At 44.0% G+C, this 21,015-nt stretch overlaps 1 protein-coding gene across 1 annotated transcript in view; it reads left to right on the top strand.

The window, feature by feature from the left end:
• GRIK2 (glutamate ionotropic receptor kainate type subunit 2) overlaps positions 1-21,015 on the top strand; it is a 1,473,996-nt gene that overhangs the window by 837,245 nt on the left and 615,736 nt on the right. The window contains exons 8-9 of the mRNA XM_029595353.1: positions 3,346-3,453; positions 14,464-14,577. Of these exons, the coding sequence (XP_029451213.1) occupies positions 3,346-3,453; positions 14,464-14,577 (222 nt within the window). The remainder of the gene's footprint in view (positions 1-3,345; positions 3,454-14,463; positions 14,578-21,015) is intronic.

Raw genomic sequence — 21,015 nt, 5'->3', positions numbered from 1 at the left:
GCAGGTATCATCATAGAAAAGAAAGGGGAAAAAGAGGCTGCTATAGTTTTCTAAATATGGAGCTGAAAAGGTAAGAAAAAAAAGTTTAGCATTCATAAACTACAAGAGATTACAGAAAGAAGTCAGGCAACAATATCTGGAAAAGCTAAGAGAAACTGGGAAAGTTGTCAGGAAAGCAAAGATACATTGAGAACAAAAGGTCCATCTTATCCAAAGCAAAAGCTAGAATGATACACTCTGGGTCATTGACTGTGCTCCAGCAAGGCAGCATTGCTTTCTATTCCATCTTTTAAAGAGGTGGGAAGATCTCATTTGAGAGCTCGAATGATTTTTGTGGACGATCCTGAACTTTGGAGCCACCTTCCAGTGGTTCTTAGACAGGAGTTGTCATTAAGGGCCTTCATTAAACAATTTATTTTATCTTCTTATTATAAAAGAGTTTGCAGTGCTTTTCTTTATAGGGAGGGTAGTGGAGGTGTGGAACGGCCTCCCAGTGGAGGTGGTGGATATCTGAATTCAAGAAGGAATGGGATAAATACAGGGACTCTCTAAGGAAGTGATGGGAATTATAATGCTAAATTAATTGGAAGGATGGGCAGACTAAATGGGCCATATGCTCTTTTCCTGCCATCATGTTTCTATATTTCTGTTTTTTCTACTTTTCTCCATAAGTTTTTCTGTTTCACTGTGTTAGGGCAGATCTCTTTGTCTAAGCTGGTAGTTACTAGGGGTGTGCATTCATTTTCGATGTATTGGCAACCTGCAACATATATGTCCCTATTCGTTGTATTCGTGGGGTCACGAAATGTATGGCGAACCCCCACGAATACAGCGTATCTAACGAATAAACCCCCCACCCTCCTGACCCCCCAAAACTTACCAAAAGTCCCTGGTGGTCCAGCGGGGGTCCTGGAGCGATCTCCTGCACTCAGGCCATCGGCTGCCAGTATTCAAAATGGCGCCGATAGCCTTTGCCCTTACTAAGTCACAGGGGCCGACCAATGGCACCGGTAGCCCATTTTGAATACTGGCAGCCGACAGCCCGAGTGCAGGATATGGCTCCAGGACCCACGCTGGACCACCAGGGACTTTTGGAAAGTCTTGGGGGGGACTCCTGACCATGAATTGGGATGGCTGGCGCACAAGATGGCACCGGCCATCCATTGCTCCTACCATGTGACAGGGGCCCGCCAATGGCACTGGTAGCCCCTGTGACATAATGAGGGCAAAGGCTATTGGTGCCATTTTGAATACCGGCAACCGACAGCCCGAGTGCAGGAGATCGCGCCAGGACCCCTGCTGGACTACCAGGGACTTTTGGTAAGTCTTGGGGGGGGTGGTGTCAGGAGGGTGGGGGGTTGTAGTTAATTAAATATAAAGGGTTGGGATGGGGGGGGGGGGTTTGGGAGAACGAATACATTTATATTTATTTATTTATTTTAATTTTTATATACCGAAGTTCTAGTAGGGACTACAAATCACTCCGGTTTTACATAAAACGAATACGTAACTAATGAACGGATCGGGGTCCCCCGAGAACGGATGCAACGGATTTGGCTCCCCACGAATATGAATACCGAATGGGACAAATCCATCCCTGCTGCACATCCCTAGTAGTTATGTGTAATGTGTTTTTATGATATTGCTGCCTTTCGGATTTTTAATAGTCTGTACACCCCTTTAGAAATCCTTCTAAAGGCTAGGGAAATGGTATATATATATAAGATAAAAATAAATACATGAATACAGCAGATGCAGTTTTAATAACCTCCAGGAAGGGGAGAGTGTTCATTGGCAAAACAGTATGGCATAGCAAGAAAAATCTTAGCTGTAACGAAACTTCTTGAATTGGGATAATCTGGTATACAGTACAGTGAGGAATCTGTATTTTGCATTTATACATTCACAATTCACGAGCAGTCGGGATCTTCCTTCTTTTTACCTTCTCAAGTTCTTCTACTGAATACTATCTGGGATCCTCTGTACTCTTCAGGGCCCTTGTACCCACTTCTCAACGGGATAGTCTCATTCCCCTCTTCCTCTCTTTTGACACACCACTTTGGCACAGACTCATCCCCAGTGGCGAAGTAGCTTGTTGGCACCTGGCTACACTGACTGGACAAGTCAGCATGGAACGCTTCTTCTCTCTTGTAGATTCAGAGTTGACTGCTGTGTGAGTCTCAGATGCTTTTTGGACTTACCAAGGTTGAAACTCTTCTCCTTCCTTGATAATTCCTAGAGTAAGAGCTACTTTCCACTTCTTAGCACATTCTCACTCTTTCTAGTCCTTAACCTTAGGACTTATGAAATACTTTGCGAATGGAAAGATTTATTTCCCCCTCCCTAAGTCATTGAAAGAGAGCTCAAGGACCCCTTCCTTTGGCCCTGAGGTTGCTCCCTGCACACAATACTTACCATGCTTCCTCTGTGACTAAAACTCTCTAAAAGCTCTAGCGGGTCTTTATATACCCTTGCAAACACATGCTATCAAAGCATGAAGGCGCTGCTTACAATGGAGCATACCACTTACCCCTAGGACCAAAAAATGTGTCCTTGTCAAGGGGACCTCTTTATTTAGCAGGGAGTCCAAGGGATATAAGAAGTCTAGGAAACAGAGAAACGTGATGGCCTATCTTGTCTGCCCTTCCACATGTCCAGTCAAAATTCATATGCATATTCAAATAAATATATTTCATTAGTCATTAAAAAAAATGTAGGAAGCAAACAAAGGAACTCATTTATTAAGCATTTTCTCCGTAGTCACAAAATGGGAGAAAGGCAAAGCTGAAAAGCAAACAAAATTTAAAATAATAGCCATGAACAGACATGCAAACCAAAGTTAACAAATCCAATATCCTTTTAAGTTGTGGCCTAAGCATTTGGGGCAGAATGATCTTGATATCTATGAATGTATTCATAGTCAAACTCCATCACAATTTGTGTAATTTGTTTCGAAACTCACATTGCTTGATCACCTTTAATGATGTGCACATTATGCTTGTGGATCATTCTATTTCAAAATTCTCTTTTATTAGGGCAAAAGGGCTTTCGGATCACCGAGATGTAATGAGAGCTAATTGAAGAATTTTAGTTTTGCTTCCTTCAAAGAATTATGAAGTGAGATTAAAATAGGCTTAATTATAAACCTCTCTCCACCCCCCCCCCCCCACCCGCTCGAGGCCTTCTGTAATGTGTGCATGAACTAATTACAAATTGGGCTATATGGTAAATTATTTAGATAGAATCAATAAGTTATGCTTCCATTTTGGCAGACATCAAATTGTTCATTGTTATGTAACTATTTTGCATCTTGCTTATGAAATTCTTTTCTTTTTTCTAACTTAGGCCCACTGGGAAGGTTTAACGGGCAGGATCACGTTCAACAAAACCAATGGCTTGAGGACAGACTTTGACTTGGATGTGATCAGTCTCAAGGAGGAAGGACTGGAAAAGGTACCCGAGACATTTAGCCTGTGTTATTTGGATTGCATTGTGAAGGATAATTAACACATGAACAAATAAACAAATATGCTGGTATTTTTTTTCCCCTATGGTCGCCAAGCCATTTCATAAAGGTTGGTTAAGGTTGCATAAAAGTTTAGGACCGTATTTGCACCATTAGGATAAAAGGCCATGTTTAATGAATGATCCTGAAAGTAATCTTAGCTTGCTGATGCTGACTGAATTAAAGAACCAGCATTCAGTTATGAAAGAGGGGAAAATCATCCCTGAAACTCCGTGGAGTATTTTGCTTTCTGCAGTGTGGTCATTCTGATTCTGAAAAGGTACATTACCTTGATTAGAACAGTGAAAGGTCCTGTGCTGCTACTGAAAATGAGTGTAAATCAGAAAGAGAGTGCTATCGGAGCCACAGATACCCTAGCTCATGAGATCACAGCAACTCAGTTACCCTGTGGGCAGACTATTGTCCAGACATGTTTCAGTAAAGCGCCTCCACCACACCCAGGGCTTTAGTCACTGTGCAGTCTGGCAGACTCTGTTACTATCCCTTATTAAATAAATACTGCACCTGCAGTTTAGTATCTGTGTCCTCTCCTTGCTCTGTCTGTATTTTATACCTTTGTCAGGTGCTGGAAGGACTGATAGAATGCAGTCCGTAGGTGATCTGTGTAGGCCGCTGAGCCTGGAGACTCACCCAAGTTCTACCCGGACAGGAGTTCCATATCATTTTACTGATTGATTGGCATCAGTGGAGGTTGGAAAGTGAAGAGATCAAGGACCACACCATTCCTATGGGGGTCAAACTCATCCTCTCCACATTCAAAGGAACTAGTCTCCATGAGCAAGAGTCCTGGATGACATAGCCTCCCCTCCTGCTTATCTGTGATGGTTGTTACGCCCGTCGGTCGCAGACGGCTGTGACCTCTCATGCTCACCTCTTTTCTCCCTGCTCCATCAGTCCTAGGAAGAATGGAGGCCTCCACCAACCAACACCGACCTCCCCGGCATTTCCGTGACAGCGTGGGCACCGACGACCGCCATCTTGTTTCCAGAATCACATAAGGCGCGCGCATGCACGCAAGGGCCTCCTTTGTACACGTAATGGCTGGAACCTCGGGGGTGTCCCCTCCGTATGAAATCAACTCGCTGCTGTACTTAAGCTGACGGGCCCGTTGCTTCTACAGGTTAGCAAGGAATTCCCTCGTTGCTGAATCCGCTCCATTCTTGGACTTCAGTTCCAGATACTCTCTTGGTGTGTGGACACTCTGGGTACCCGCTCCTCGGGGTCCTTCCGTGTCCTGGCTATCCGCTCCTTGGAGGGCCTTTCTGCCTTGGACTTCTTCTTGTCCTGCTTCTCGGGACATTCTCCTGAGACTTCCACTTGTGAGTACCTACTACAGACTTCTACAATTCCAGCCTTACTGAAGCCTCTCTACGGTGTACCCTGTGCCTCGGTCCACTACCGTTTCTCTTCAGTTGAAGTGGTTCCAGTATAGTCTGCGCTGCAGGGTAGTGCCGTTCCAGCTACGAGATCCATTTCCAGGTTCTGCATCTCTGACTACCTCACTATCACCATCTTCACTAAAGACATCCTCGGCGTACCCCGCTCCATGGGTCACTACCGGATCTGCATTACTGTGATAATCTCTACTCGACTGCAGGGACTTCCTGGCGAACCCTGCTCTGCGGGCCACTACCGGACTTTCACATCAGTAGCATTACCCTGGGTATACCCCATTGCTCAGAACTGTATTTATTTACATCTCCCACTCTGCGGGCTCTGACTTACTTCCTTCATAATAAAGTCTCTGTCTACAGCTGTGTCCTGCGCTGCTGAGACCATGCCTACCGACGGTGAGGCTCAAAGGGCTACTCCCTGTGGGTGGAAACATCTCTCACCTCAGCCCAGGGTTCACATCCTTACAAAAACATAACAATGGCAGTGCAGTCTCCTTGTCAGAGAGGGTGAGCAGGAGCCTCGCAAGCAGCTTGCTGCTGCACATTCGGTGCCATACCCATTACCCAATACTGGTTGCCCGTGCACATTTCATGAGTGCACCAATGATCTGACATGTTGATGTCAGGAACGCATCAGGGGACCAGGACTGACATTGAATGCCATGGTCACCCTTGATGCCATCAAGGTGCCGGGGCACCCTTGATGCCATCAAGATGTGTAACTGTCCTCGATGCCATAAGGGTTTTTTGTGCTGTAGAGTCTTGATGCATTGGAATCATCGAGCACCTTGGGCCTCAATAAGGCAGAGTAGCAGCACCGACTTCTAGTGTTGGGGACCAGGACTGCCATTGAGTGCCACGGTCCCCCTCAACGCCATTGGAGCCACCCTCAATGCCTCAAGGCCATTGAGGTGCATGCATGGCCGCATTTGATGCCATCGCACTGCATAGCCTTGATGCTGTGGCTGCCCATGATGCCATGGAGGTATGTGGCCTAGATGCTGTTGCTGCCCTTGATGCCATCGTGGTGTGGAGCTGACTCAATACCATCAACTTCATCAAGGTGCAGGCACGCCGTGGAGGCCATAAGGTGTGTTGGCCAGTGATATCATTCATTGCTGCTTTTGACAATGTAAACACCATCAATGAGGCACTGGGATCGCCATTGAGCACCCTGGTCACCCTCAAGGCCATCGTCCACTGGGGTTCCTGAGAGCCCTCAGGCAACAGGGGTTTCAGCCTTGGTGCTGTCAAGTGCCAGGGTCACCATCTAATCAAGGCACCTTGGAGCACTGAGGCATCCAGGTATAGTGGTTTGGTGCCCTCGAGGCTCTTTTGTGGTGTCCAGATGGGGCATGGAGCGGCATCATTATTTATTTATTTATTTTTAGATTTTTTTTATTCCGGTGTTCCTGTATGAAATACAGATCACATCGGTTTACATTGAAACAGAACATAAATTTTTGCCTAGAGGCATTACATAGAACAAGGTTAAGGAACTTGGAACAGGGTAAACTAGATCAAAATTAACATTGTAATGTATACGTATTGGCTAACAAGTCTCATTTAGCAGAATAAACAAAAAGAAACATAAAAGGAAAACAGTAGATGTCACATGAGACCTGCAGCAAGAGATTGGATACAGAGTCAAGTAGAAGAGTAGATGAGTAGAAGTATAGAACCTGGGGAATGCGATGATGATGATGCGATGATGAGGAAGAGGAACTCTTGCTGGCTGTCGGGAAAAAAGTGCTTATGGTCCTGTAAAAGCTTGTTTAAAGAGCCAGGTTTTAAGTTTCTTTTTGAATGTAGAGTGGCAGGTCTCTAGACGGATATCTGGCGGGAGCGCGTTCCATTGAATGGGGCCAGCAGTAGATATGGTACGTTTATGAAGTGAGGATTTTGTTGAGGGAACATAGAGAGTGCCTTTATATGCTCCTCTGATGGGTCTAGCTGAAGAATGAAGACGTAGTTGGGTGCTTAAGTGAAGAGGGGATATATTGTGAATTGATTTATGAATTACTGTGAGCACTTTATAAAGAATCCTTTGCTTAATTGGAAGCCAATGGAGGAGTTTGAGAATGGGAGTGATGTGATCTCTTTTATTCGTATTTGTAAGGATTCTAGCTGCAGAGTTTTGTAACATTTGGAGGGGTTTGAAGGATGAGATTGGGAGGCCGAAGAGAAGCAAATTGCAATAGTCGATTTTTGATAGTATAATGGCTTGAAGAACCAACCGGAAATCATTGAAATGAAGAAGAGGTTTCAGCTTTCTCAGGACTTGAAGCTTGTAGAAACAGTCTTTAGTAGTGGTGCTTATAAATTTTTTAAGGTTAAGCTGATTGTCTAGAATGACGCCTAGGTCTCGTACCTGCGGAGAGTGATTTAATAAAGGAATAGTTGCAGTGAGTGGGTTAGCTGGATTTAGCAACTTGTTGTTGTTGTCCTGATTAATGATTAGGATCCCGGTTTTGTTGTTGTTAAGAATAAGGTTAAGGCTAGCAAGAAGATGATTGATTTGTTGCAAGCAATTGTTCCAATGAATCAGGGTTTTGTGTAGAGATTCTGTGATTGGGATGAGTATTTGGATGTCATCCGCGTAAAGGTAGTGGGTTAGATTTAGTTTAGAAAGTAGTCGACAGAGAGGTAAGAGATAAATGTTGAAAAGGGTTGGGGAGAGAGAGGAACCTTGAGGGACCCCCTGGTTGGATGGGACCGGATGAGATTCTTTGTTGTTTATTTTTACCTTAAATTGTCTATTTGCCAGGAAGGACTTGAACCAGCTGAGAACTGTACCCTTAACGCCTATGTCTGCCAGACCTGTTAAAAGAGATGAGTGGTTGACAGTGTCAAAGGCCGCAGAGAGATCTAAAAGTATCAAGAGATGTGGTTGTTTTTTGTCCATGTTAGCTAGAATAGTGTCGGTAAGAGAGATAAGTAGGGATTCCGTACTCAATGATTTACGAAAGCCATATTGGGAAGGTGCAAGAATAGAATAGAATAGAAAAGAATCATGCTGCCCATCACTGGTCTATGGGTATCAGGCACCATGGATGCCGATGATCTTGGGGCCCTGAGCCGCTGGGATTGGGCTTCATTCATTATTGATGCTAATGAGTGCTAGGGTTGCTGTCAAGGCTATTGTCACCCATAACTGCTTGCAATGGATGCCATCAAGCTCGTAGCATCAACGACCTCTGACATACAGGTTAGCCGAGGGGAACTGTCAATGGCACCAGCAGTCAATGTTTCCTTTGGACATCGATGAGGTATGTCGCAGCCATGTTGGGGCTACAGAGTCTCTGCCTGCATCCTCGGTACCACCAGTCCATCAATGCCTTCGAGCATTGGGGTTTCTATTGGTGGTGCTGGGCTGTCGATGTCTGTGGACATCTGGGGCTCTGAGGATGGTACCGTTGAACTGATCAAGACATGGGCAAGTGCCGTTGAAGCCCTGGGTACACCATTATTTGGCGCCATTGATGTGATCTATCATTGGTGAGTGCGAGAGCGCTATGGGCCCTATGGGTGTAATCACCACGGTGGGCACCATTGGACGCAGTTGGATGCCACAGGACACTACTGCAGAGTACCATAGGCACCATCGGTCACCGTGGACTTTGCTGCTTCCATTCCATGAGGGAAAAAGCAGTGAGCCATTGCTGATGCAATTCCAAGGGCTGTATTCAGCCTATTGGAGCATTATCAGGTACTAGGGGGTACCATGGGGGTGATATGATAGAACGCCACCCACCACCACACCATAATCAGAGCCCCAGTGGTACTGGGGACACCATTGTCACATTGTTCCTATTCGCTGCATTGGGAATTAGTGCAACATGGAGCACAGCTTATGCAGTCAGATTCGGCAGGGGTCATCTATTCCAAGCGTCTTGGGTGCTGGAAGGCGGAATTCTCATTATCTTTGTAATATACAGCCATGCCAGAGTTGTGTAATCATCGCATCAAGGTATCAGCCTCCTCATCTGTTCTGCACCATAAGGTGCTAGGGACCACTGGCAAGGAAAGTGCCTTCACACACTCTATGATTGCTTTTTGGCAGCATGCAGCCACCGACTCTTAATAGGTGGTGCTGTGCTATGGGATTCTACCCATAAGCACAGTGAGTGGGTTCTTGGGTGTGTCGCCATCCATAGGATGGGATACCACTTTATGAGTATTGGGCAAAGTGCTTTTACAGCTGCCCTCTACTGTATGGGTGTGGGTGTGTTTCCCTTGTGGTGAGCAAAACAGGTTATGTGCACAGCCATAGAACTTGGTTGAAACCCTATGGGATGGATACCAGGAGTGTCGTGTCAGGAGTCTTCCCCTTCCTCAGAAGAGGACTATGTTTTTCAATCCCTCCTGTGTTAGAAATCCCCTTTGTGGGGAAGCCCCTGGGGTTCTAACCCTTGCAGGTTTATTGCCAAACTGGAGCCTTGATTCGTTTGAATCAGTGCAACTCCTTGTAGGCCATGACTGGGGAACAGCAGAGGTGATCATTGGACTGTTTTTGCTGGGGTCTCTCCGTTGATTACTGTGGTGACCTACCCCATATGAGGGTGGCTACAACTGGCATATTTGGTCGCTTCTAAACCTCAGCGATCAGTGACTGTAACCCAACTCTCACCTGGAGAGTCGGAAGGTTTTTTCAGATCAGGAAGCCCCGATTCCTGTTGCTTTCCTGTCTCTTCAGAAAGGAGAGATAAGACTGGGTTTCCAGGGTGACCCTTATGAGTCCCCCGTCCCCCCCCCCCACTACAATGGGTATCCCTCGTCCTCCATTTCCTGAAGAAGGGATGTCACTGCTTCTGACTTGCAGTCACTCTCTCTTCCTTGTGGGATCCGAGAACTGGTATGGCAGTATCACTCTTCTTAGGTCGTCCTAAGGCACAGCAGGTTTATTTCACCAAGGAGAATTTCAGATTCAGTCTCCCCATTGTACTGGGAGTCTCCTCTTCAGGGTAGTTCCCCAGTGAAGATTAATGTTTCTCCTGTCTAGGAGTCACCTTTGATACCTGCTGAGCTCAATGGGCATTTTTCATGAAGGACCACTATTGCCAGTCATTTTCGCTTGCGGAACCCTACCTCAATGAGGAGGTTTCTAGTCCATCTAATTGGCAAATATGCCTTTCAAGCTATCACCATATCCATGGCTGAGGGTGTGTTGGGAGATGAGGGACCCTGCAACAGTTCTGAGATCACACTGACCCTGCCTTGATACCCTTAGGGTTTCTAGGCCGGTGAAGAAATCCTGTTCTACAGTGGTTTGTACTTGCGGCATCCCGGCTTCCTGTCTCTTGGTGGAGTGTTTCTGGATTTCTTCCCTAGGGGATTCGCTTTCAGTTTCAGCTGTTCCAAGCAGGCTAAGGGCTCTGTCTCAGTGGGTAACACCCTACTGGAATCAACAGTGAGTTATTCGCTTGGGTTGAGATATCAACCTAGTGACTTGTTCTTACCCCTGGAGTCCAGCAGTCTGCCTCCTTGCATTCTTCACTTCTTCCAGCTTCCAATTAGAATGTCGAGGGGATGGCAAGAAAAGCTAGGGCATTTGTGGTATATCTTAGTGTATACCTGTAGGGAACGATTCACCACTTTTCCCCTATATTTTTGCCAAGTTCTGGCCAGTACTGCCTTTAGCTTTTCTCACTTCACTGGGTTGTCTAAAGTGCCTTCCTTCTCACCTGAACTATCTTGTAGACAATATGGATACTTAGCCCTTCCCTTGACAGGGTGCAGTGTGGGTGAACTTCAGGCCTAACTTATCTCCCTCCTCTGGGGTTTGGGCTAGCGATCTCATTCAGTGATTGTCGTTTATCCCCTGAAACTCTTGATGCTGTCCTGCATGGTCATCTATGTCTGGTATTTGCCATGTAAGGTCTTTCACAGACCCTGCCTTTATTTCTAATTATTCTTCCAAGTGTTGCTTGGGTTTATGCCTATCAGCCAAACAAGGAGCACAGTTCAGTAGATGCATTCTGTCCTTCAGATGCTAGTGGACTGTAGTTTCTTTATGTAAGCTCTCGGGCTCCAGTTGATTTTTCAGTTGTCTTGTAACACCGAATATGCAGTCTTCTTCCAAAGTTCTTCTCTTGTTTATATCTCTAGATGTTTTCTATATCCAGGAGGTTCTAGACCTACTGTCATTGTCAGGGTTTACTGACCCAAAACCCTGCTTGTAAGGTTTTCCAAGATGTGGAATATATTTCTCGCTAGCATTCGCATCACTCCCCTGTCTTAGGAGCCTCTGCTACATAATGGGGTTTTGTATTCCAGTCTTTTCTGTGGTTTTCTCTTTATAAAACCCAACTCTTTTCCTGCCTGAACCCCTTCGTGGATTAGCTGCCACAAAAGGGAGAGAGGTGGTATGTGGTTTTATGCTCTGTCCTGTTCAGACAACCTATAGCTTGGGAATCACCCAGATGTGAGGACTGCCATCCTGCTTATCCTCAGAGAAAGCAGAGTTGCTTACCTGTAACAGGTATTCTCCAAGGTCAGCAGGATGTTAGTCCTCACAAAACCCCCCACCTCCTCTGGGAGTTGGTTTTTCCATGTATGAGCTATATCATGGACTGAGGGAATCTGCCTAGGGGGCAGGGTGATAATTACAACTGCACATGCTCAGTAGGGCATGTTTGAAAGTTCTAGAATTTTTGAGATCAAAGTTCTGAATCGGGCTCCATCTGATGATGTCACCCATGTGTGAGGACTAACATCCTGCTGTCTTCTAAGAACATCTGTTACTAGGACGCAACTCTGCTTTCTCCTCAGAGATATCAACTTCACTCTGGTAGACTTCCACAGGCAGGATGCTTCTCCTCTGTCAACTCCCAGCTTCCAGGATCCTCTTCTCCTTTACAGCCTGTGAACCCCAGGGACTCCTTCTATGCTGGTGAATCCTTCCTTTCTGAGCCTTCTGTGTTAAAGGAATGGCTGCCTAGTGCTATTCTTTGAAGTGATAGCCACCCTCCAACAGGACTCCAGTTCTTCTAACCTTCTACTTACAGCCCCCATGCATCACATGCGTGCAGGAGTTTTTACCCTTACATCACCCCTCTCAATAGTGTGTAGTGCTCCTCCTTAATACACTGTCACTACATTGACATCACAGGCAGGCAAGATCTAGTGAGACTTCAGCTACACATAAGGCATTCAGACCAACTAAAGAGTTTAATCATGGTGCTCATAATAATTGGGAGGAATAATAACTAAAAATGATACCTGTTATAACAATAAGAGTAAATAACCATGATCCCAGAGACCATTTGGACATTTTTATTTGTAATCTGCAAAAATATCAAGGCCCGTATTGGATGGTCTTTACCATTTTTTGGATTTGATTCTGGTATTAATTGTATTTTCTGTTTTTGGCTGAGATTTGAGGATCAGCGGGGATAAAAATTTTATAAATAAATCAATAAATATGATGTGGTGGACCTTTCTAACTATGTTCTACCAGCATCAGTACTTGTAAAGAAGAAAGTGACTGTATCACAGATGGCTTGGGTTAGAAGCAAAAAGAAGCAAAAATTCTGCTTCAAATTTAAATCCCCCCAAAATGCATGTATTTATTAAACAAAACCAATCCAAAACTTCCAGTTCTGGAATTTTAGCAAAAACAGTAGTCTCTTATACAACCAGGTAAAGTCAGGTGATCTTCTAGCCAGCTCAGCATCCAGCAGCAGTATACCTTAGGTGCCTGAGTTCAGGAGTTGTTGTCTCCATAGAGCTACTGAGCATGGTCCAGTTTGGGTTTTTTGGGGTTTTTTTTTTTACAGTGTTTGTTGCTTGCTTGTGGAAAGAGGAGCAGTGGAGAGGAGGGACAGGTAGGATTGCTGGCTGGTGAAGAAAAGGAGGGAACAAGAAAAAGCCAGAAGAAAGTCATTCACCTCCACATTTACATAATAAATACATTGTAAGCAGACTAGAGCAGCTATTAACAGAATCTTAGCAGAGAATAAACATTAAGCATTGTCTTTGAAAGACATTATGTTCAAAACAAATTAATGCAGCTGTCTCTGTGCCCCAACACAGGCTACATGGTATGGTAGACAGGCCCAGCTAAGGGCGTGCTGGAAGGCAGCGGGAGTCTATGTTAGGCTGCCCAAGATAGTGTAATCAAACCTCTGTTAGAGGTCACCACAGAGCATCAATTGGAGGACAAAGAAAACCAGACAGCATATGCGATGCAGAGTTTAATGTTTGCGTGCAATGTTCAGTCAGAGGCCGTCTTAATAAATGTAACCCCCAACTTGGGCCTACCCCAGGAGGGAGGGCCACACACTCTTCTCTCTATCTGCAAAGGATAAAATTCTCATTTTTTTTTCTTAATATATGAAAATGTTCTCAATAGAAAAGGGGGAAGATGTTCATTGTGTACCGTTCAACCAGAATTTGTGTCAGCAAAGGTTAGAGTTCACTAGAGGGTGCCCTGGGAAATTATAAAGAAATTCACTGCTTCTGTTCAGACCATGTGATTATCTCTGGGATGCGGCCTCGTTATACCTAAACAACTGGCACATTGCCACCTAGAACACAACAGCATGTGCCCAGAGATGAGACTTCCTATTGCCCTCATCAGGCAACTTCTCCTTAGGCTACAGCCAGACTCAAGCTCTGTCTCAGGTACCAATGGAGGCAGAGGTCATGATCTCGTTTCTCCTCTGCCTCCTGATAGAGTCCTCCATTGTACCTAGCCTCGATGCCAGTGGTGATGGTAGGAGAGGTACAGATTTTTACTCAACCAGTACCCTTAAGATAGAGGAGCATTTCTGTGGGATGGCCAGGATATTCTGCAACTCACATTAGTCTTACATTTCAACTCAGCAATCTTTCAGGCCAGGTTGATGATGACAGAAAGAAGAATACAATGTTTAGGGGAAAATTTTTTAATCCATCAATGACTGTTTTATAAATCGACCTGGGTACAACACACACAAAAGTAGGCCACTTAACATAGTTTCACGTGTACTCTTACATGTAATAAGAGACAGCGTTCTGAGGGGCAGAGTTGTGGCTTAGGCGAGTATACATTTTTATTAGAAAACAGTACGAACATTACCCACACAAGTTGTGCCCTGCTTGCAGCAGGTGTAACTTGGCGGAAGGTAATTTGTGTGCATATTCAGCCAATTAACTGAGAATTCTCAAAGCCAACTTATGGCACGTTCAGCCTTCATTCCATTTTTGGTCACCTCTTATAGAGTAGAAGGGGAAAATTTATTTCCAGGAAGAGTTAGTCAAGTTATTACCAATGTGCTTTAATTTGGAGGATTATGTTTTAAATGGAGTAACTCTAGTAATGCCATGCATCATTTCCCCCCCTTAATGTCACAGATTGCTGGACTCACTTTCTAACTCTATGAATCATACTTTAAACAAGTACAGTAAACTGTAATGTAATGAAAGCCAGCAATGCACTAGAGGTCAATAGCAAGCATCAGAAGCCCTGACTTTTGGAGAGCCTTTGTTTGCTCTCTCTCTCTCTCAAGTATAATGAAAGAGATGATAGAGAACTGACAAGGTATTCATTCTGTTCTATAGATTGGAACATGGGATCCAGCCAGTGGCCTGAACATGACAGAGAATCAAAAAGGAAAGCCAGCTAACATCACAGATTCATTATCTAACCGATCACTGATTGTAACCACAGTCCTGGTAAGTATTTAGAGCTATAGGCCTTTTCTTAAAACACTGATGCACAAGGAAATGATAGAAAACCCTTTGCTAATTGCAATAGTAATGAAGAGTATGTGATGTATTTTTGTAGTTATTTAGCAATTATTGTGTAATGGATGAGTAGCAGTGCCAATTAAGCCACAGATTTTTACTGTAGTTACTGCCTTAGTCTCCCTGATGCAAATTACATGAATTTTAGTGTTCTCAGTTGGTTAATAATTTAGATCTACTCATTAATTGCTAGTCTCTTCTAGTCTATTACTAGTCTAGACAAAATTAGTCCTTTTAATATTGTAGTGCCTCTCTACCTTTAAGCAAAGTGAGCACACAACACCTTAACACTGAACTATCTGTTGCTCGGAATAAATGACAAACCCACATAACCTGATCAAATGATGATTGTGATCCTGCCAACTAACTAGAAACACAGTAGTTGTTAGCAGATGATGACCTCTTAGCTTACCCTGTTTGCCCTTTTTCCCCTACTTACTGTGACACCGCAGGCCTTACTCAATATCCAGTGACCTTCCTCTCTTGGACTTCCTCTCCAAACGTGCTTGAATTCTGTCACTGCATAATTTGTAGGTAGGTTCTTCCTGTCCTCTACTGCCCACTCTTTGAGCTCAGAGCAAATGAGGAAGATGACCAGAAATTAAATAGACACTGCGGTGACACAGAAGGCAGCGGAAATAGGAGAGATTAAATGAGCTAAGAGGTCTTTATGATACTTCATTAGGTAGTATCACAGGCATTGTCTAATGCTGCAAGCTAATTATCGACTGCAGAAAGAACACATCTTGAGCTATGATTTCTATTTTCGCTGTGCAGTAAGCCGTGCGTAGAGGCCGCACACAGCAAATCTTCAGTGTTTATTTTGACAATAACTTTTTGTATGGAATTGGACTCTTTCATATAACAATTGATCAACAGATTGGAAAAATGTGGTTTGTGAGACTGGAAGTGTGATCTTCAGAAAGTGAATTTTCTTTCCTCATTACCCAATATTACCAATAAATGCATTTGACCGCTGCTGTTGTATGCTCTTCATTAATGCTGCCTTCTTCTCCATTCTACCTGCAAGAGAGAATTATACGTTAGCAATCATTGCAAGTGAACAAAATCGCAATGCTTTCAGTGACAAATATTTTCATTATCATCACAGCTAAATTAACACTGACGAGCAGATATTTTAAACTTGCTTATAATTATATATTATTAATGAAAACACAAAAGTAATGTGTGATCATTTCCACTATGCAGTTGGCAAAACCAAGCATTAAATGTTATTAATGGTAATTTTCATGTCACTGGAAAGAAGTATTCCAGAGATGTTTAATGTAAGCGTTGCCTGCATGTTTAAATTGGTTGATATTAGACTGGACCCCAGGGGCAGCATGTATTTAGCTTTTGCTTCAGCGCAAAAAAAAAATGCTCCAGTACTATTTTTCCCATAAGAAAATACTGAGATATTATGATTGATAAATATAGAACCTTTTTTTTTTTTAACACTGGAGCAAAATTGACTTAGAAGTTTAACAGACTTGCCCTTGGATATCAGAATGATTCCATTGCAGCTGTTTATATTCATTATATAGCAGTGCAGACACAACTCCAGCTGTGCAACACCACTGTTGTATAATGACAGAGGAATCCTGGCCAAAGTAAGCAAACCAAAGCCACGTGACCTGATGTTTACTCACAAAATAATCAATCTCCAGAGTCCAATATCAACAAAATGTCATCTTTATTTCAAGCAAATCAACTACAGAGGCTTGGGGAAGGGGAGGTAAATTGGATGTAATTTTGATTTTCGACCATAGCATGCTAATACTTTTTTCATGTAACTTGTCTCCTGTATATCCTTCTACTGTTTGCTTGTGGCATGTCTACTTATTGCTTTGAATTTCCTTTAATATGGATAAACCGATGATACGTTCTGGACATTGCACAAGATTGGTTGGGTTTACTGAGGATGTGAGAGTGAAGTGTATGTTGGAATTGAAATTGGGGAAAGGATTCATTTTAAAAAACAGGGACGCAAACTGTTTAACAAAATCGGATGCTAGTAGATACTCTAGAGGTATAAATATGTAGTTGGACTACTGTGCTAGTCTCTAATGTTCAAGCAATCCATGGTGATTACTAGGGTTTCTTGCAGGTTGCCATTACAACCCACCATCGCTTCACGGACTGCAGTGGAGCCAGCAGCCCGTCTATACTCTTTCTACTGATCATTCAGTGGACCTGCCAGATGCTCGAGGAGCTCCCTTAATTTTTTAGGTGATATTCCGTCTAGCCCAATAGGTTTCTTCAGTTGCAATTTTGCTAGCTTCACGTAAACTCGTTCTTCTGTAAGTGATGTGGCATTTACTCCGCTACCATAAATATCTGTAGGAATAAAAACCATGAGTTTCACCATTGTCCGTACAGCAAAATGAACCTTTCCTTCACATTTGGACCCTGGCCTGTATTTCAGAAATACAGAGATGCTGAACTTCTGATAAAAGTTGCACTAGGTGACAGACTCATCTCCTGTGCCAAGCCATTGTTTGTCTAAGCCTCTGTTAAAGAATGAAATCTTCTCTCAGCAATCAGAGAACGGAAAAGACAATACTGGCCTGCTGAGCGTATTGAGAGGAGACAGACCTTAAGGTTCCCTGTTTTTCATATGCATGAAGTTTCTGAATAATATGCATATGCTGTCACTTAAAAGCAGTTGGGAAGAGGGGCTTGGGACTCAGACAAGAAGATCCCATTTACTCCAGCAAGAAGCTCTCCGAGCCATCACCCTCGCCCTGCTGTGCAACCAAGCTGATGGACAGAATCCAGGGTCCTGGAGCATTTCTTGGAAGAGCATCGCAAGCCCTGCTGCTTCAGCCAGACTTGAACTTGCCTGGTTCTGCTCAAGGAACTAGGGGAGTCCTCTGCCCTTCCTCCAGGTGTGGAGACTCACAGCCTGCTCGCTCCGCAGTGACAGATAACCTTCTGGACCTCCAGCTTCACTCACAGCTCAGAGACGGATAATCTTCAAAGTGCTGAGACTGTGCTTCAGTTCCTGTTCCTGCCTGGGGTCTTGTCGGTTAGCATTGTTTATAAATTATAAGCATGTGGTATGTTTCTGCTAATTTATTCATAACCTATTGAGCTATTCTCTATAAGTGCATTCTATGCTTAAGGATTCATTTTAAGTTTCTAAGATCACTAAGTGGTTAGTGTTTGTTCTAGTAACCAAATTCCTTACAATAAATCTTTATTCTGAGACAAACCATTCGGATCACATATATAAGGTAAAAAAAGGTGTTAATTTCTGTGCTCTGCTAGGGGGAGGAGGAAGAGGGCAGAATGCAGACTGCAGCTTGATGCTTATTAAATCCCTACCTGTCTATGCCAACAGTCATCAGTCCATCTCCAGCCCCTTGTTCAGTGAATACTGAACAGAAGTTGTGTTTAGCGTTTCTGCTTTCTCTGCACCCTCCTTTCAGCCTTACAATCCCACTTCTGCACACTCTCCTTTTAATGACATATATTTAGAAAGTCTTCTAACCTTCCTCTACTGTCTTCTCTGTCCTTCCTTACACTTTTGCCTTCACCATCCTGTCAACTTTCACTCCTTATTTCAGCTTTCCAAATATCTTTCCCTCTGCTGTTCTTTTTGAGATATTTTGTTCTTCTTGAATGTTAATCATTTTTTGCCTCTTTTTCAACCGTCCCTTTGGAAAACCATACCAGTTTCTTTTACCTCTAACTTATTTATTGTTCTATCATGAAGATTTCTTGCCCATTATAACTTCCCTGCCAGCACCTCCTTAAGATACTTCCCCATTTTACTAATGTTGGAATCCAAGCCTTGGAGCTTTGTGTGACTCCTTTCTTTGACTGCTATTCCAAATCATGCAGTCTGATGATATGTTACATTACATTTCTGCACCACCTTCCTTCGACAACAGTCTGATCCAAAGTGGCTGCCTACCTGGACATTAGAAACCGTTCATAAGTATCTTGTCCAGTCTCACCCCCTTCATTTGTGGATTACATTTATGGAGACAGCACCGTGAAGGGACTCCAGGATCTCTCTCTATCTTTGTAACTGAATGCACAGAGAGCATGCCCAAAACTGCAGGATAGAATCTCCCACCAACACCACATCCTCCTTCATTTCTACCTTTTGGATGTCTTCCAAAAGATCTTCATTCAGTTTCTGTGCCTCGACTGAAGGTCTATGGAGTATACCAGTGTAGATGGGAATTCCATTTGTACTGTCCAATATGGCTCATAGTGCTTTCTTTCCCCATGTCCCCAACATTTCAGCTGCTTTGCTATTACTATTAGTTTTTTGTTTTATATAAAGAGCTAACTCTTTCCCTTTTTTGACATCCTTCCTAAATAGATTACAAACTTGTATGGCTATATTACATTCCTATCTCCAGGATATCAACAATTTCTAGGTCTGGCTACACTATTAGGTCTTGGAGATCTGGAATTTTATTCTGTAGAGACTATGAATATTTGTGGTCATAGCTTTACAGCTATGTCTTCTTGTCTTGTCTTCATTTCATAGAGCCTCATGCCTGCTCCCCTCATCTACTTTGTTGCTCCAGAGTAAACTTATAAATACACTTTTGGATATTATGTGATCCGGATAAATAGGCCTTTAACTGGGCTTTAAAAAAAGGTCTTAATATTTGTCTTCATTGCTTAGAAATGTTCTCTTTCTTTGTATTTAATTTATCTATGTTTACTCTTTGTATAATTGCTTTTTTAATATTAAATTGTTTATTTACTTAAAATCATGTGTTAATCTCTTAACTGATACAATCTTTCTAAGTGATGCACAACATAGCTGAAAGACATAATCCATTTAAAAAACACATAAAAACAATTAACAGATTTCAACCACCCTCCAAATCTTATAATAAATTATGATCATTGATGTAAAGCACCATTCATCAACCATCAGCGATGAATGATGAATCCAGGCCAAAGTTAGCCAAATAACTTTAGACCTGCTCAGAAGCAGGTCTTATGTTATCCGGCCTCATATGGCCGAATAACTCGCTACTTACGAGGATATATTCAGAGATATGCCCCCCCTCCCCCAAATCTAAAAGACAAGCTTTAGTTTAAAAGAGCACCCCTGGCCTGGGCTTCCCCCCCCCCCCCCATCCCCACACACACATATTAAAAACCAAACAGCGAAACCCTCTCCCAGGCAGACACCCTCTCACCCACCCTTTACCTTGTACATCTGCCCCCTCTTCCTGCCAGGATCTCTCTGCTGTGTGATCCCGGTTGCTTCCAGCATTATTTAGGTAATAACACTGCAAGCGTACTGTGCAGTCTTTTCTAGCTTTAGCTTGTCTTTTAGATTGGGGCACATTTTCTGGGACAGCAGAGGAGGGGGGTAGAGACGAGATGGAAGGGGGATGGGCATCGGGCACTTGAAGCTTTTTTTTATTTTCTAAGATGCGCTATGTATCCGTATGTCTCTGAAGATATCTAGGTAAGGGGCGAGTAATCTGGCCACACAAGGCTGGATAACTTTATGTTACGGTCGTGGACCCTTGGGCCGGCTGGGACGGTGGATGGTATGCTGTGGAGGACCACAGCAAGCGTCACAGCCAGGAGGCGGCACAGAAGGGACTTCACCACTGAAAGTCCGAGATCCCTCCAGGAGGAGCCCATAGGGACCCGGACCTCTTGGACTTAGGTGGGATCCTATGCGACCAAGGATCCGAGTGGCGGCTGAAGAGATGGTCAAAGGACATCTGGGCCCAGGTAACTGGAGAGTCTTCACCCTCAGAAGTCCGCGGCTCCCCCAGGAGGAGCCCTTAAGAGCCCGAGCCGCTGAGACTTAGGAGAACCCTCTGGGCCAGCATGTATCGGGTACCTGAGGTGATGAAGAAGCCAAAGTCGGAGTCCAAGAGCGAAGCCGGGTCGGAAGCCAGAAGTCAGAGATCCAAACAAAAGCCAGGGACGAAAGCAGAAGACAGAGTCATGGGAAGGAGCCGGGTCGGGAGCCAGAGGTCAGAATACAATACCAAGCCAGGAACGGAAGCTGGAGACAAAGTCGGAAGATGAAGCCGGGTAAAGCCAGAAGTCAGACGTCAATACCAGAACCAGGGGCAGAGGCTGAAGAAAAGTCAGAAGACGCAGCAGGGTCAAAGCCAGAAGACACAAGAGATGATCCAGGATCTGAAGCGGCAACTACAGACTCAGATAAACCGAGGAACCTTGTTGCAAAGCCCCGTCCTGGACAAGCTGCAAGGTTTAAATACCTTGCAGCTTGCATGAACCTCAGCAAGGCTGCTCATTTTTGGTGCACCTATTTCAGCCAGTGGTTTTCACCGCTCCTTGATTGACCATAATCATTATTTCACAAATCACACCAGTATACTACCTCCCTGAAGTTCCCTGAGG

This window comes from Rhinatrema bivittatum, chromosome 3 (genome assembly GCF_901001135.1).
Source record: "Rhinatrema bivittatum chromosome 3, aRhiBiv1.1, whole genome shotgun sequence".
In the NCBI taxonomy this organism is placed as follows: Eukaryota; Metazoa; Chordata; class Amphibia; order Gymnophiona; family Rhinatrematidae; genus Rhinatrema; species Rhinatrema bivittatum.
This window is presented reverse-complemented; position numbering and strand designations above follow the sequence as displayed.